The 14,348-nt window shown below is 54.3% G+C and overlaps 1 protein-coding gene across 2 annotated transcripts; it reads right to left on the bottom strand.

The window, feature by feature from the left end:
* Positions 1–399: 399 nt before the first annotated feature.
* On the bottom strand, positions 400–13,018 carry MTHFR (methylenetetrahydrofolate reductase). Of its 2 annotated transcripts, none has more exons than XM_068986201.1 (12): positions 12,909–13,018; positions 12,395–12,640; positions 10,773–11,011; positions 9,843–9,953; positions 6,395–6,588; positions 5,201–5,451; positions 4,791–4,925; positions 4,453–4,633; positions 4,015–4,197; positions 2,809–2,910; positions 1,863–1,982; positions 400–1,342 (listed from the first exon to the last, which is right to left on the bottom strand). In XM_068986201.1, the coding sequence occupies exons 1-12, from the start codon at positions 13,016–13,018 to the stop codon at positions 1,124–1,126; spliced, it is 2,091 nt and encodes a 696-aa protein (XP_068842302.1). In that variant the 3' UTR covers positions 400–1,123. The 2 variants fall into 2 exon arrangements, with proteins under 2 accessions (XP_068842302.1, XP_068842303.1); XM_068986202.1 differs by having other exon boundaries at positions 12,395–12,637.
* Between the last annotated feature and the right edge of the window lie 1,330 nt (positions 13,019–14,348).

Genomic DNA, 14,348 nt, shown 5'->3' with positions numbered 1-14,348 from the left:
CAGGCTCAGGCCACAGAGCGCCCAGGCCAAGAGCTGTGAAGGACAATAAAACGCCCTCCTCAACCCCAGCCGCTTCTCTGTCTCTCCCCTGCCGGCCAGCCCCTGGGATCCATTTCCTCTGCCATCAGGCTGCCCTGTGGACACTCGCCCCCTCTCCTGCCCCTGAGCTGGTGAAGACTCACAAGAGGGACTGGGACAGGGACCAGCCTGTGTGCTTGTGTCAAGTCACAGCCCCTGGGCAGCGGGGAGCAGTGCCAGGCAGACAGCTTCCTAGACAGGGTGCTCCGAAGGGAGGAAGCAGCTGGCAGGAGGAGGGGGTTCTGCCTGAAAAATAAGCCAGCTGAAGAAGTCAGTCAGGCTCGGCCAACCTCATCTTCACCCTTGATGGTAACAGGCAGGGTATCCTTTCACCCTTCAGGGCCAGGGGAGAAATGGGAAGGCCAAGGGTATAAGGGTTCAAACACCTTTAACCCTTAGGCAGTTTCTCGAGTCATGGGGATAAGTCTTTCAAACAGCAGCACTGTAGAAAGGGGAGAAACCCAGTTGAGCTCTCTGCTAAAAGTAGGCCAAAACTATTAGGTTTCAGTTCAAGGTCCGTCCAGGGGCCGCTGCCTGACGGGGCAGTTGGCAGGCGGGGCAGTGGCTGCCTCTTCATTCCCAAATGGGTGGCACCCGGCTGCCAATGCCTGGGAGGTGGAAGGATGAGACGCTCTGACCTTGTCTCCTCTGCAGTCCCACAGGGCCTGCTGCAGTGTTCACTTCGCCTGTTCTCCTGGCGCCCCAGGAGCGAGGTCACTGGCAGTCCCAGGCTGGCCCCAAGGGGCTCCATTAGCAACAGCCCTTCTCGGGGTGGACGGCGTTCTGCCCATGGGGTCCTTGTGGAAGGGGCTGCTCCCCACCAGAGCACAGACTCTCAGCTGAGCTGGAACACCAGGTTCCCATGTGGGGTGGACTCAAGTCCAGCCAGAGCCTGGGAACCTCACACCAGTCTAGCTGCCATCATTGTATCAGAGGGTGGAGGCCAGGGCTGGGGAGAAATGAATAGGGGTCTCCCAGAGAGCTAGGACGGAGATGAGGAAGGCGGGACACAGTGGCCTCAAGCTAAGGTTGTCAGGGTGCAGGGTCACAGCGCCTCTGTCTCCCTCTCGTCTTGGGGGGGCCTGCTGAGAAGCTCAAACGTGTCTTCCACCACCTGCCACAGGCAGTTGTCCAGCGGAAACTCGTTGTCCACCAGGTTGACCAGGAAGTAGTTGTCGTGGATGTACTGGATGATCATGCGGGAGGGGGACTCCTCCTCATACAGCTTGCCCCACTGCTCAATCCACAGCGCGAAGGCCTCATCCTGCACGTGTGCACATGCGAGCACACAGGCACACACATAGACACACACGGAGTCGCAGGCACACACGCACAGAGAGGCGCAGGGACGCACAGTCGCACACAGAGACAGACACACGGAGACGCAGGCAAACATACAGGAAAGCACAGGTACACAGTCGCACATACAGAAACACACACACACAGAGACGCAGGCACACAGGCACAGGTACACACAGTCCCACATACAGACAGATACACAGACACAACAGCCAGGTTAACAGAGCTGCCTCTACACTGGGGCCCCATGCTCAGCATCCCAAGGGCTTCTGCTGCTGCCCAACAGGACATATTCCAAGAACTCAGCATAGCCCATTACCAGTACCACCCCCCTCCCCAGGCAAGAGGTAATACACCGTGAGTCAGAGTCAGGGTGCTGCCAGCCCCGGGGGTGCGGCCTCCAGCCACCTACCCAGGACCTGGCAACACCGCCCGCCCAAGGCTCTGGAGGTGGGCAGGGCAGGCCTGCTCCTGGGCCCCCTTACCTTCCAGAACATGAAGCTGACCGGGTCCACCACTGTGGGCTGGATGATCTCTCGGCCAGGGAAGATGCCCCAGGTGACCGCGTTGGGCTGCAGCTCGGGGGCGTTGGTGATATTTTCACCCTGGGGGAGGTGGGCAGGAGCAGACTTGGGGTGCAGACAGCTGCAGTCCTCTCACCTGGAGCGCGCAGCCCTGTTCCCCTCTCCACCCCCCAGCTCTGCAGCTCTGTGACCAGCCACAAGCCTGAAAGTCAGAAGTCATCCTGGCCTTTTCTGCCCTCCACCCAAAGCACCAATCAGCTCTTCTTTCAGTGGTCTGCTCACTTCCTCTGATGTTTCATCTGGCCAGGCCTCTCTTTGCCACTTAGACCACCAGGCCTGAGGACTCTTGTCTGCCCAGCCCTGTTATTCACACAGCTGTCTACTGGGACCTGCCCCCAATCAAACACAGGGCCAAGGCTACCTCTTGCCTATAAGGGAAGCCTCGAATGCCAAGCAGGACAATTGAGGCCCCTAAGGACCTGGGCCTGGCTAACACTTCAGCCTCCTTCTGACCCCATTCAGCAGTGAGGCCTTTGCACACCCTCAGCCCTTTCTCTGGATTGCTCTTTACTCCTCATCCTTAAAGATTCAGGTTACACAAGATCCCTCCCATCGCCTCCTCTGACCTCTCAAGTTAGACATCCCTCCCACATCTCCAGCTTCCTCTGCTGAAGTTCACTGTTACAAAGTGCAGCCGCTTGCACCCATTCATAATTATCCACTGATGGCCTCCTCGCTAGGCTGGGAGCTCTGGGAGAGTGAGGCCTGGCTCTGTCTGCTAATCCACTTGGCATAATGCCTGGCCCAGTCGGGTGCTCTGTGATTGCTGAATGGCAGAGTAAATGTGGTGCCCTTGGCCCTGGTGCTCTGGCCCTGTCAGACACCCTTTGACCCAGGGCTGGCCTACCTTCACATCCACGATGTGGTAATTCACCCGGAGCTCATACTTCTTCAGCACCTGCAGAAGCGCCTCCACCGTCTCTCGGGAAGTGAAGAACTCTAAGTAGGCCTGCGGGAGGGAGACAGGCACTGTCACGTAACCTGCAGGCCTCGCTGGACACCTTCCATGGGCACTGCTGAGCGAGCTCTGTGCTCTGAAACACTGGACGCTTGTCCTGCTGACCGTGCTGGGGAGGCACTCATGAGGACACATGTGGCAGGACACTTAAGGTGTCGGGATGAACAGTGGCCACTAGCTGGAATTAGCAAATACATGAATGACAGGGAGGGGAGCAGGTATGTGCAGTTTCTTGGTCTCGACGGGTCTGAGGGCCATCTGGCACCCTTCCATCCAGTGGAGAAAGTGTCCACAGAGAAACCATTTCAGAAGCTGTACAGGGAGCCCAGATTGGCAAAAGAGGCCTGACACACCCAATCCCTTGTCTGCTGGGTAGAGGGCTTTTCCAGCGCTACCTGGCCATCAGGAATTAAGCTGGGTTTATTTATTTATTTAAATTTTGGCCACATCATACGGCATGTGGGATCTTAGGTCCCTGACTGAGGGATCTAACCCATCCACCTGCACTGGAAGTGTGGAGTCTTAATCACTGGACGCCAGGGAACTCCGAAGCTGGGTTTATCTAAATTCACTTGCTATAATACTCATAAAACTGCAAGGTGGGGGCTGTTAGCTCCATTTTACAGATGAGGAAACTTAGGTTTAGGGAAGTTAAGGAACTTGTCTGCACTGACTGTACATAGCAGAGCTGGTATTCAAACGCAAGCCTGTCTAACCCCTGAGCCTTCAGGCTTCAGTTTAGAATGTAATTTTGACTCTAGCAGCCCCTGGAGAAAGGGATCCACAAGAAACAGTAATAACAGCTCCCAGTTAGGGGACGTGTCCCACGTGCTAAGCACTTTACGTGCTTTGTTGTGTTTCGTTCCCAGAACACCTGGCATATCCCCATTTTACAGAAGGGAAAGCTGAGGCTCAGAGCGGCCAAGTGACCATTCTACCCAGGTCTGTCCGACTGCAAGCCTGAGCTCCTGTCCACTTTGATTCACTGCTGCTCAGAATAAAAAGTCCCCAAGAGGAAGACCTCTCTGTCCTCAGCCCTGGAGAACCCCTGCATGCAGGTCAAGGGGTGGGTAGCTCTGTGGGTCCCTGCCACACCTTCTGGAAGACATAGCCCCCACTGGGGCCCCAGCCCACGATGGGGTCAGAGGACGGCTTCCCGTTGATGTTGGGCTGGGAGTTGATGGTGAGGATGCCCCGCCGGTTCACTCTCAGCAGCTCCTCCTTCATCAGGCTGGTCTCGGCCGCCAGGGGCTCATCATTCCAGGGCAGGCAAGTCACCTGAGGAGGGTGAGCCCAGCTGGGGCAACAACCCAACCTGGCACCCTAGGTCCCTCCCTGTTACAGTCCCCATCAGAGACCTAGCCTGTCTCTGCCTCTGTAAGCCCCTTCCAGGCACCCCCCATGGGGACCCCTTGACTCACCTCCTCCCTTGGCCGAGTGCCACATCCAGACATGGTGACAAGACTCAGGGTAGGGCGTCTGGCCCACGGGACGAGGGGCAGTACGTGGGGATCCCGCCCCAGCTGCACTCACTCTGTAGCCGTTCTGGTTGGGCTCTCCCGAGAGGTACTGGGCAAAGACTTGAAAGACACTTTCCTCACTGGTCAGCTCCTCCCCCCACATCTTCAGTAGCTCTTCCTTCGGGGACTTGCTCTTTAGGTAGAAGAGGTAGTAGTCCTTCAGCTCCCCAAAGGCCGGAGAGGAGGAATTGCCCCTGGTGGAGGAGGTGCCCTAGGTCAAGTCGAACTCCTGACCTTGGGCTCCAGACGGACAATGGCCTCCACCTGCCCCTGGGGTTGCGCATTCCTGTGAATTGTCTGAAGGGCTCCTCCACACTCAGACTCCTTCCAGGTAAACAGAACCCCACTTACCAGCGGCCGTTGGGGAATTCGTCCCACTCCTGCGTGCGGTAAATGTAACTCTTTGGTCTCGAGGCCCAGAAGATGGGCCGGACATCCTCCACCCGGCGCTTGGGGTGGGCACTGAGGGCCCAGGGCAGGGGACGCCTGGGTGAGAATGGAGACACAAAGTGTCAAGGACTGGACAGAGGGAGGGAGGGAGGCAGCACGGAGCCCAGGTTCTTCCACTGACCTCAAACATCAAGCTGGACAGGCAGTTCTGGCTGAGACTGCAGCTCTAAGACACTAGACACTACACAACCCTCTGTGCCCCATAGCAGCTGGCACAGCTAGGGTGCACACTTTCTGGGACTTCTGACTTCCTGACCCACCCGACTCGCCTCTGTAGCTCCCAAGCCTGAATTCAGGGCCTCTGGCCTCACCTGGGGTCCTCGATCCAAAGCCCCAGGCGCTTCAGCACCTCGATGGTGGCCACCTCGCGGTTGAGGGTGTAGAAGTGGAGGCCTGGCACCAAGCCACTGGCCAGCAGCTCCTGGCACAGGCTCACAGCCTGCTCGATGCCGTAGTTGCGGATGGCAGCGTCATTGTCTTTGATGGGCTCGATCACATCCTTGATCTGCTGCGGCACCTCCAGTTTAGATAGCTTCACCAGCTGCCGGAGGGAGTGGTAGCCCTGCCCAAGATATGGGGGTGCAGGTGCCATCTCCCGGCTCGTCTCTCACCCCACATACTCATCCCCCCACCGGGTCTTCTGGCCTCTGTAATGCGACACAGAGTGACCCAGGACAGTCAGGCCATACAGCACAAGCAACCTTGCCTACTGCAGCTTTTTCTACCCTGCAGATTAGAGCAGCTGCCCACAATATCCCTTGGGCTTCCCTGGTGGCTCAGGTGGTAAAGAATCTGCGGGCAACGAGGGAGACCCGGATACGATCCTGGGGTTGGGAAGATCCCCTGCAGAAAGGAATGGCAACCCACTCCAGTATCTTGCCTGGAGAATCCCATGGACAGAGGTGCTGGACGGGCTACAGTTCATGGGGTCACAAAGATCAGACATGACTAACACTTTCATACTTCATAGCATCTCAGCCACAGGCCTGAGGCAGCCCTTTGGCCCCTAGATGGATCTATTGATAGCACGGTGGTCATTTAAGCCAGTGGTTCCCAAGCCTCACCAACCACCAGAATCGCCCACCACATTTAAGAAGTAATGGACAGATTCCCAGGCCCCACCTCAGATCTACTGAACCGGAACTTCAAGGCACGGGGTCTGGAAATCTATCCTTTGAAAAAGCTCATTAAATGATTCTGGTGACAGTGAAGTTTGGAAACCATTAACCAAAATTTATAATAAGAGTAATAACCCCTTTTAGTGACACTTATCAGCAAGCCTCTCCAACAGGTACTACTGCTATTTGAGAAGACATCACGGGTGTGAGTGGCTGGCAAGATAGCATTTTGCAAAGACTGAGCATCCGTTTAATGAAAATCTAATGAGCATCAGAAAGACCTTGAGCCTGAACCTGGCATTTCACCCCAGAGCCCTGGCTAAGGGGGAAGTGCTAGGATGAGCAGGGACAGTGGTGGGAGTCCATTAGCCCTCCTGGGACCCTCACCTGAATAGGGAAGATGCCAGGGAGGATGGGGCAGGTAATGCCTATCTCGGAGCAAGCCTTCACAAAGCGGAAGAACGTGTCAGCCTCAAAGAATAGCTGGGTGATGATGAAGTCAGCTCCCGCAGCCACCTTCTCCTTCAGGTGCTTCAGATCGGCCTCAAAGCTCTCTCCTTCGGGGTGGCCTTTGGGGTAACCTGCCAACAGGGATACCGTAGAAAAAGGCTGGCTCCACCTGCTCAAGGTGAGTGATGAAGAAACCAGAGAGCTGGCAGTGGACAGCTCCGGACCCATACCTTCTAGCCTCTCAGCACGGACAGGCTGAAGTGGTGATGACTGAGCTGCCCAGATGGGCCCCTCTCCCCGAAGGTGACTCTTGGTGAGAGCTGGCTTAGAGTCAGCACCGCTCCCCTCCAAGAGTGGGGGTGAACTGCCCTCAAATTCCCACACTGTCCTGCTTCACGGTCCGTGCACAGTCAGGCCAAGCTGACCTGGATTTGGTGGCCACAGAAAAGAGAAAATGCTATATTCACACTGGCTGGGCAGCTTGGGAGGCTGGGCTTGACTCTAGGTACCGGATGAAAACAGTGCTTTTAATTTCACATCAAAATCACTCAGTGGTTCCAGACGTTACAGTCAGAACCACGTTACACAAGGAAGAAGTGAAGAGAGCGGAGAGGTTCTGCTTGAAGAAAAGAATGGAGAGAACATCGTAATTATTCCTAAATGCCCACAGGTCTGTCACCAGGAAAACAGAATAACCTTAGTTCCTTATTCGCCATATCCTGTGCTGCTTCTGATGGCAGAACTAGAATCAGTTTCAGAGAGCTGCCTGACAGTGCAAAGAGCAGCTCCACAAAAGAACAAACTCCCAGAGTGTGAAAACGCGGGGCGGGGACGGGGAGGGGGGTGGCCAGCGGGCAGGGGGAACAGACGTCCAATGCTGCGATGGCAGGGATGTCTGGCAGGCAGGGCCAGACCTCCCCAAGGCACGTCTAGATCCAGGAGCGGTGTACCTTACCCCACCCCACCCCACCCCATTTCCCTAAAGGACTAAACTCACTAGTGGCTCTGCCTGCACTGACAGACCGGAGGACCTAATGAACTACAAGCAGAGCACGGGCTTCCTCAGCCTGAGGCCAGGGCAAAACCCTCAGGAAGTGACAGGCCTGAACCCAGGCTGTTGGGCAGCCAGGCTGCTTTGCTGTGACAAGGCAGTTTCATTCTTAGGAAAGCCCCAGTCATCAAAAATGGATAGAAGAACTACTGTTTCAGGGATAAGGGGGTGGGAGGATTAAACACCAGACTGTTACACTTTTCAATAACAAGGCTATTTTTCCAGCAAGAATTTCAGAAACAGAGGTTTTAACAGCCGAAACTCTAGAAAACCTCAACAGCACCCAAGAGATCCAGCAGTTGCTGACGTTTGGGTTCTGCTACATTCTTATTCTATGGTGGCCAGCTGGGTGCTTCCTAATCCACCCGTCCGCCTTCTCATCCACTTCACCATGAGCAAGGCACCAAACCATTCGGCAACTGTACGCTCACAGCTCTGCTGGTTTCTACTTGTGACCATCCAATGCCCACCACACGTGGGCACATTCCCCAATCAACCACTGTCTCATGGCCCCGTGAGCAAGACATTTGAATTCCCAATTCCTCATCAGGGCCTCCCACACTTATCTACCTCAACTGCCTATTCTGAACACTGAGAACCATGGGCCTGTACACTGGGGGCCTGGGGACACAGCGCAAAGCCCTCACAGGAAGTCATTTCCTTGAAGTCACATGGCTTACTTTTTAAAGTTCAGATCACTCCGATGTTCCACTCCATAACATACCTGGGTTCACTTTAATAAGACGGATAGAATTTTCTCCAAAATATCTGAAAAACATCATCATGCCAAGATGATGCACCAAATGAATCCCTGGACGTCCAGTGTGTCTGGCACACACTGCCTCATCATATCTAAGCCCCTATTCGAGAAGCTTAAGGCCCAGACAAGAGTGTGGGCAAGAGGGAAGGCTACGCCCTCTTTCTAGTAGGTGAACCTCACCTCCCGGCTGTAGCTAAAGAAACTAGAGTTGAGACTGGAGTTCTCTCTCCTGAGATCTGGATTTATCACTGAGGCCTGTAGGTCCGTCTTGGCGACACTCAGGAGCAAGCAGTGGGTCACGTGTGTCCCATACGTATCAGAGACAGGGAAAGTGTACCTATCAGATCTACTGGATGAAGCATGGCGCAGTGGAAGGCAGAGATGGGGCTCTGTGGCCCCAGCGAGGATGAGGGAGGGCTGGGGATTCCAGGGCTTAGTGAGGTCTGATGCCATTTCCTGACCTTATTCTGAGTCCCTGCCCTCGGAATCTTAATAAATATATTTCTTTTGTTTGAGGAGGAATAGAGCTGGGGAACAGGCTAATACCAAGAAAAGGCAGAGGAACAAAACTTTACAGTATGAAGGGATACGAGGTGGGGGAAAATCCTTGGTTCTGATTCGTGTTCACCTTGAGCAAATAAAACCTCACTTTGAAACTGTTCACACCTCCCTAATACAGTTAAAAGTAATGTGGCCCTTTTCCCTTTCACATGAAAACATAACATCTTTTTTTCATCAGATCAAGAACACATACATATCTTCCTTGGAAGTCTGCGTGGTTAGATTTGGGCCACCAGGAGCTGAAGAAGAAGGGGAGAGGAAGGGGGTCGCAACGGTGGGCTCAGATAAAAGGACAGAGGAGCCCTGGCCATAGGACAATGGCTTGTGCTACATGAACAGAGAATCAAGTTCAGTTTTGGAACTTTTCATTCCATTGTATTCAGTTGTATAGTACTTTCAAATTCAAAATGAAAAGAAAAGCTGTTCTGTATCAAAACATCTGAGCGATGTTACATTTTTAAAAACGGACGGAGGACTTCCCTGGTGGTTCAGTGGGTAAGAATCTGCCTGCCAAGTTGGCAGGGGACACAGGTTCAGTCCCTGGTCTGGGAAGATCCCACATGCTGTGGGGCAACTAAGCCCGTGCGCCGCAGCTACAGAGCCCACGTGCGCTGGAGCCCAGGCTCCACAAGAGAAGCCACTGTGGTGAGAAGCCCGAGCACCACTAGAGAGCAGGCACCACTCACCGCGACTAGAGAAAGCCCCCGTGTAGCAGCAAAGACCCAGCACAGCCAAAAATCAATAAACACTTTTTAAAAATAAAACTGGAAAAAAAAAAATTAGGGGATGGTGACACTCCCAGGAGTGTGGTGTATGAGAGGAGGAGGAAAAGGCAGAACACGTGGTCTGTCCAAGCACCTCTACACCTCCATCACTCCATTCCATCACAGCACAGGCCTCCCCCCACAGTGCAGGCAGGCCCCCGTGGTGCAGTGAACCTTCGGGGTCCTCACCTGTGCCTCTCCTTCCTTCTTCTCTCAGGCCCCACCCACTGGGATGCCCCAGCCCCTCACCTGCCACACAGACGTCAAAGTAGTCACCAAACTCGTTTCGGATGTGCTTCACCAAGTCCGTAGCATAGTTGAAGCCTCCTTCCTCCTCTTCCCACTGGTCACCTATGGGGTCTGCAGGGTTGGAGATCACAGTGCTGGGTCTCACCCCACCTCCAGGAACCTCTCTGTTCCTTCTCCCCACGCCCACACCCAGGGCCAACAGAATCTCGAAGGCAGAGCCTTCCTATTGCTGAAGATGGTGTCTGCGCTTTCCACTGTAGCACTTGGTAACAGTAGGAAGGACGACAGCAGCCAAGCCAGCAAACAGTCGCCAGGCACAGATGCGGGCAGCAGCTGGCAGAGAACAGCTGCTGCTCTGCATTCAGCCCGGAGCATCTGAGATCCCCCCACCTGCTCACACCTAGCTGTGTCCAGGCACCTCGCCCAAGCCCGCTGTTTGCTCTCCCACTCCCTGGGAACCATTGCCTCCTGGGAGAAGCTTCCACTCATCTCGGGTGAGACATGGTCTTTGGGGATAGGGAGCATGAGGCCACAAGGGCCCACCCAGCAGACTGCCGCTTCCCACACTTGTGTGCCCCAGTGACAGCCCAGGCCAGAGGCATAACCAGCTACTCTCACTCCTGGGACACAAGTCAGAGCCGAACTCTGTGACTGGGTCAAAAGCCGGGAGCAGGAAGGGATCGATTCAGTGGTGTACATCACAACAGCGGGTTATCAGGCACCGGCTGTGGTCCTGACTGAATTCCTACTGAGAGGTCAAAAGGTCAAAAAGTGGCTCCATCTGTGTGTTGCCCATGGTCCTCTTGACCCACACCACCTACTAATGCTACTGGCAGGGATGGGACCTGGAGAAAAGTAAAGGACCACTGCAGAAACAGAAGAGGTCCTCCAGAAAGCAAGACCCCAGAGAGCAGGCCGCTGGCTCCACACCTCCCCTCAGCGCAAGGATGTTCTTCAGGCCCAGCTGCTTGGCTTTGTGCAGGTGGCCCGTGATCTCTTCCCGGCTCTGATGGCAGCAGGTCATGTGCAGGATGGTCTCCAGGCCGCAGTAGTTCACGGCGGTGGTGGCAATCACCATGGACGAGGTCTCCTTGTCGGAGCCAGGATCCCCAGCTGGGTGCCAGGTCACGTCTACAAAGAGGGGGCCACCCGCTCCCATCCGGTCAAACCTGTAGGGAATTTCTTTCTGAGGAGGGGCTCCTGGAGGTGCACCGCCCATGACCACCTTCCCATGGGGTCTTGGACTTAGAGAAGCCTCACCTGCAGGTTGGCATCAGACTGACCTGCATTCACATCCTGGCTCTGCTACTCACCAACTGTGCAATCCTGGGAGAATTACTTAAACTCTCTGCGCCTCAGTTTTCTCATTTCTACAATGTGGCAGGGGACAGTGCCTACCTTTTAATAACATTCTGAGGATATCATGACAGATGGCTCCACGACTCAAGAACAGTACTGGGAACGCAGTGAACAAGCAATCAGTGTGCTGCTATTATGATTACTCTTATTGCAAAGATAACAACAATAAAGCCATCTTCTGTGAGAGCAGCACTTTGGACTTTTCAAAGTGCTTGGATATTTACCATCTCGGGTGAATTAAGACATTTTGATGGATAAGGGTTCAGAGCACTCCTCAGAGTGGCAAGCAAGGCCTTATTCTAGGGAAAAAGAGGGTCAGCAGACACGAGCTTCTTCCATGCTACCTGCCTCCGCCACCCCCAGCCTCCCACCACTGCCCAGTCCTGGCAGCAGCCAAGAGTCCTGCAGAGCACAGCCACATCACCAGGACTAGTATCAAGAGCCACATGGATGCTGTGTTATAAGCTGTGAAAAAGTGAAAGTGTTAGTCGCTCAGTTGTGTCCAACTCTTTGTGACCCCATGAGCTGTAGCCTGCCAGGCTCCTCTGTCCATGGAATTCTCTAGGCAAGAATACTTGAGTGGGTAGCCATTCCCTTCTCCAGGGGATCTTCCTGACCCCAGGACTGAACCCGGATCACCTGCATTGCAGGCAGATTCTCTATCATCTGAACCACCAAAGAAGCCCATTATAAGCTATGGTGCATTTGCACATTTTTGTGCCTTCAAATTTCACAACCATGGGAATGATACATAAGTGCAAGCAATACAAAGCATAAACTTTAAAAAAAGAACTGCGATTCATAAAGCGCTAATGTAATCCAGTCGGCATTTCTCGATTTCAAGGGCATAATCCAAACTTGCTAAAAATGTTCTCCAAGCCACTGTTTTTTAACTTTCTAAACTCTACTCATGATCTAGCCACAAACTCCATCAAAAAATGTTGTCTGGGAGAATGAACATTTTTAACTCATGGAAGACTGTGAATAAAAATTCCACGTGCCTGGAGAGACTTTTACAGACCAGAAAGTGGCAAGTTGCGTATCAAAGCATCTCTCCTGGCTTGGTTTCTTTCCACCCCTTGGAGCTACCTTTTTTCTGCTGGATCAAAGTGCAGCCCAGCCGCAGGGCACAGTTCACCTATTCACCTTGCCTCCACTCCCCAGTCTGTACTCCTTATCTTACACCAACTCACCTGGAGATGAGATTGACAGCACCCTGGGCAGTTCGGGGAGGGAAGAACTCTAGGGAGAACCACTTGTCACCAGAGTCCATCCTCCGCTTCATCTTCTCCCGGAGTCTCTCACATCGCTCGGGGTCCAACCCCGGCGTGGAGCACCTTGAACTGTCCTTGGAGCTCTCGCTGCCGCTGCTGCTGCCCTCCCAGCGGGGGCCAGGGCCGCCGTTCCCTCTGGGTTCGTTCACCATGGCCGAGATCCTGCTGCACGGGGCGAGGGCAGGGGGCGTGAGACTGCAGGGCAGGTGGCCGAGCCCCAGCATGGCAGGGTCAGGTGAGAGATGCTGCATTTTCACGCAGGAAGAAGGCTGGTGAGGGTCTGGGTGACAAGGCCCCCACCCAGCGACTCTGCCGTAAGGACTGTCTGCGCTGCCTCGCTCCAAGCTTGGCCCTCCGCTGCTGCCTGACTCCAGGGACGTCAGCCCCCACCCGGCACATGCTCCTCAGCCCCTGGGTCCTCCGTGACCGCTACCTGATGGAGGGTGGCACTGAGAGCCTTCCGCTGCCAGCCTCCAAGGCTCTCATTCCCAGGGAGGGGCAGCAGTGCCCCACTGGGAAGACCTCGGGTTTTGGACGGTCCATCTCCACCGGGGTAAACTCAGACCCTGGACCTCTGAGTTCCTGAGAAACGAGGAAACTTCCTCAGCGGGTGTGCCTGACTGGGCGGAGCCATGACAAAGGAAGAGCTTAAAGCTGTGGCTGGGGCCAGTGCGAGGGGGCGGGCGCAGGATTCCAGGCGAGAGGGAGGGCTGAGGCACTAAGCCTTGAAGATGGATAGGAGGAGGGGGATGTGGGGCTGCAGACCGCAGCGTTTGGGTGGAGATGAGTTCAACAGATGTTCGGGGCAACTGGAGCACTCGCCAAGAACAGTTCGGCCCTGGAAACATCTCCTGGGACTGGGAACAGTTTGTGTGCACGCAGGATGGAAGGGCTTAAGGGCTTGACAAAGCTGCCAGATTTCTCCCAAGTTTGTGCTTCTCTGACAAGACCATGTCACGGGTTAGAGGTTGAAATTGGCTGGGTTCCAAAAGTAGCCAGATCCAAGCTCTGTAAGGGCATGGATTTATGTCCAACTTGGAACACAGACTGTCCAGTCTGTGCATGCCTTCCAAGCTGTTGTCCTTACACACATCAGTGAAGTCAGTTCAAGAAACTGCTCAGCCATCACAGCTGAAGCCCTGAACCATGGCAACCACAGGCAGGCCAGGCTGACAGAGGGCACGGGGCCGCGGGGCAGTTTGGTGGGAAACATGGGACACACTACTCATACACCGCAAGAGTATCCAGTGTGTGGCAACTCAGAACATTAGAGGAACAACCAGGCCAAGATCATGTGTTTCAGGGAATGCCTGCTGCCAAGCCCATGTTCTTGACTAGTTTGGGGTCCCAGACTCATGAGAAACTGATGAGATCCAATGCTCCTTTACCCTAAAACATACACAAGTGTCCTTGGTACATCCAGGGTCAAGCAGTTGACTCCAGACTGTGCTTTCCATCCTGAGGGACGCCCGTTTTGATTCTGACCTAAAGCTCTAGTTTGTCTGAAAGGGATGAACACGAAGAGTAAGAAAGGGGAGTGTGTCAAGATCACACTCTGGCCTCTCCGCAGAAAGCAAGCGAGTGCATCGTTAATCATCTGCTGGACCAAAACAGGAGCGGGGAAGAGGTTGAACCACCTACAAACTAACTGCTCTTTCCTTTGTTCATGAAGACTTCCTAGCTCTGACTAGGCACTACTCGTTTCAGCATTTTTTCACGTGCTACCACTTTTCATTTTAAGCTAGGACCCCAAAGAACCCTGTTGCAGCTGTGGATTCACATGTTTATCTCCCCTCTTCCCAGTTCCCTGAGACCAGGGCCAAGTATTCTACCTATGGTATCCCAATGCCTGGCATCCGGTAATAACAACTGG

The sequence above is a fragment of the Capricornis sumatraensis genome, chromosome 14 (genome assembly GCF_032405125.1).
Source record: "Capricornis sumatraensis isolate serow.1 chromosome 14, serow.2, whole genome shotgun sequence".
Taxonomy (NCBI): Eukaryota; Metazoa; Chordata; class Mammalia; order Artiodactyla; family Bovidae; genus Capricornis; species Capricornis sumatraensis.
Note: the sequence above shows the minus strand (reverse complement) of the source record. Positions and strands in the feature narration are given on the sequence as shown.

Bases quoted from the DNA above. Each gene is read 5' to 3' on its own strand.
- MTHFR (XM_068986201.1), bottom strand. From the start codon at position 13,018: ATGGACCGTCCAAAACCCGAGGTCTTCCCAGTGGGGCACTGCTGCCCC. The intron at 9,954-10,772 runs GTGTGGAGCCAG...CCAACCCTGCAG, and splicing joins CATCCTTGCGCTGAGGGGAG to ACCCCATAGGTGACCAGTGG. The intron at 4,634-4,790 runs GTAAGTGGGGTT...CTCCTCCACCAG, and splicing joins GAATTCCCCAACGGCCGCTG to GGGCAATTCCTCCTCTCCGG.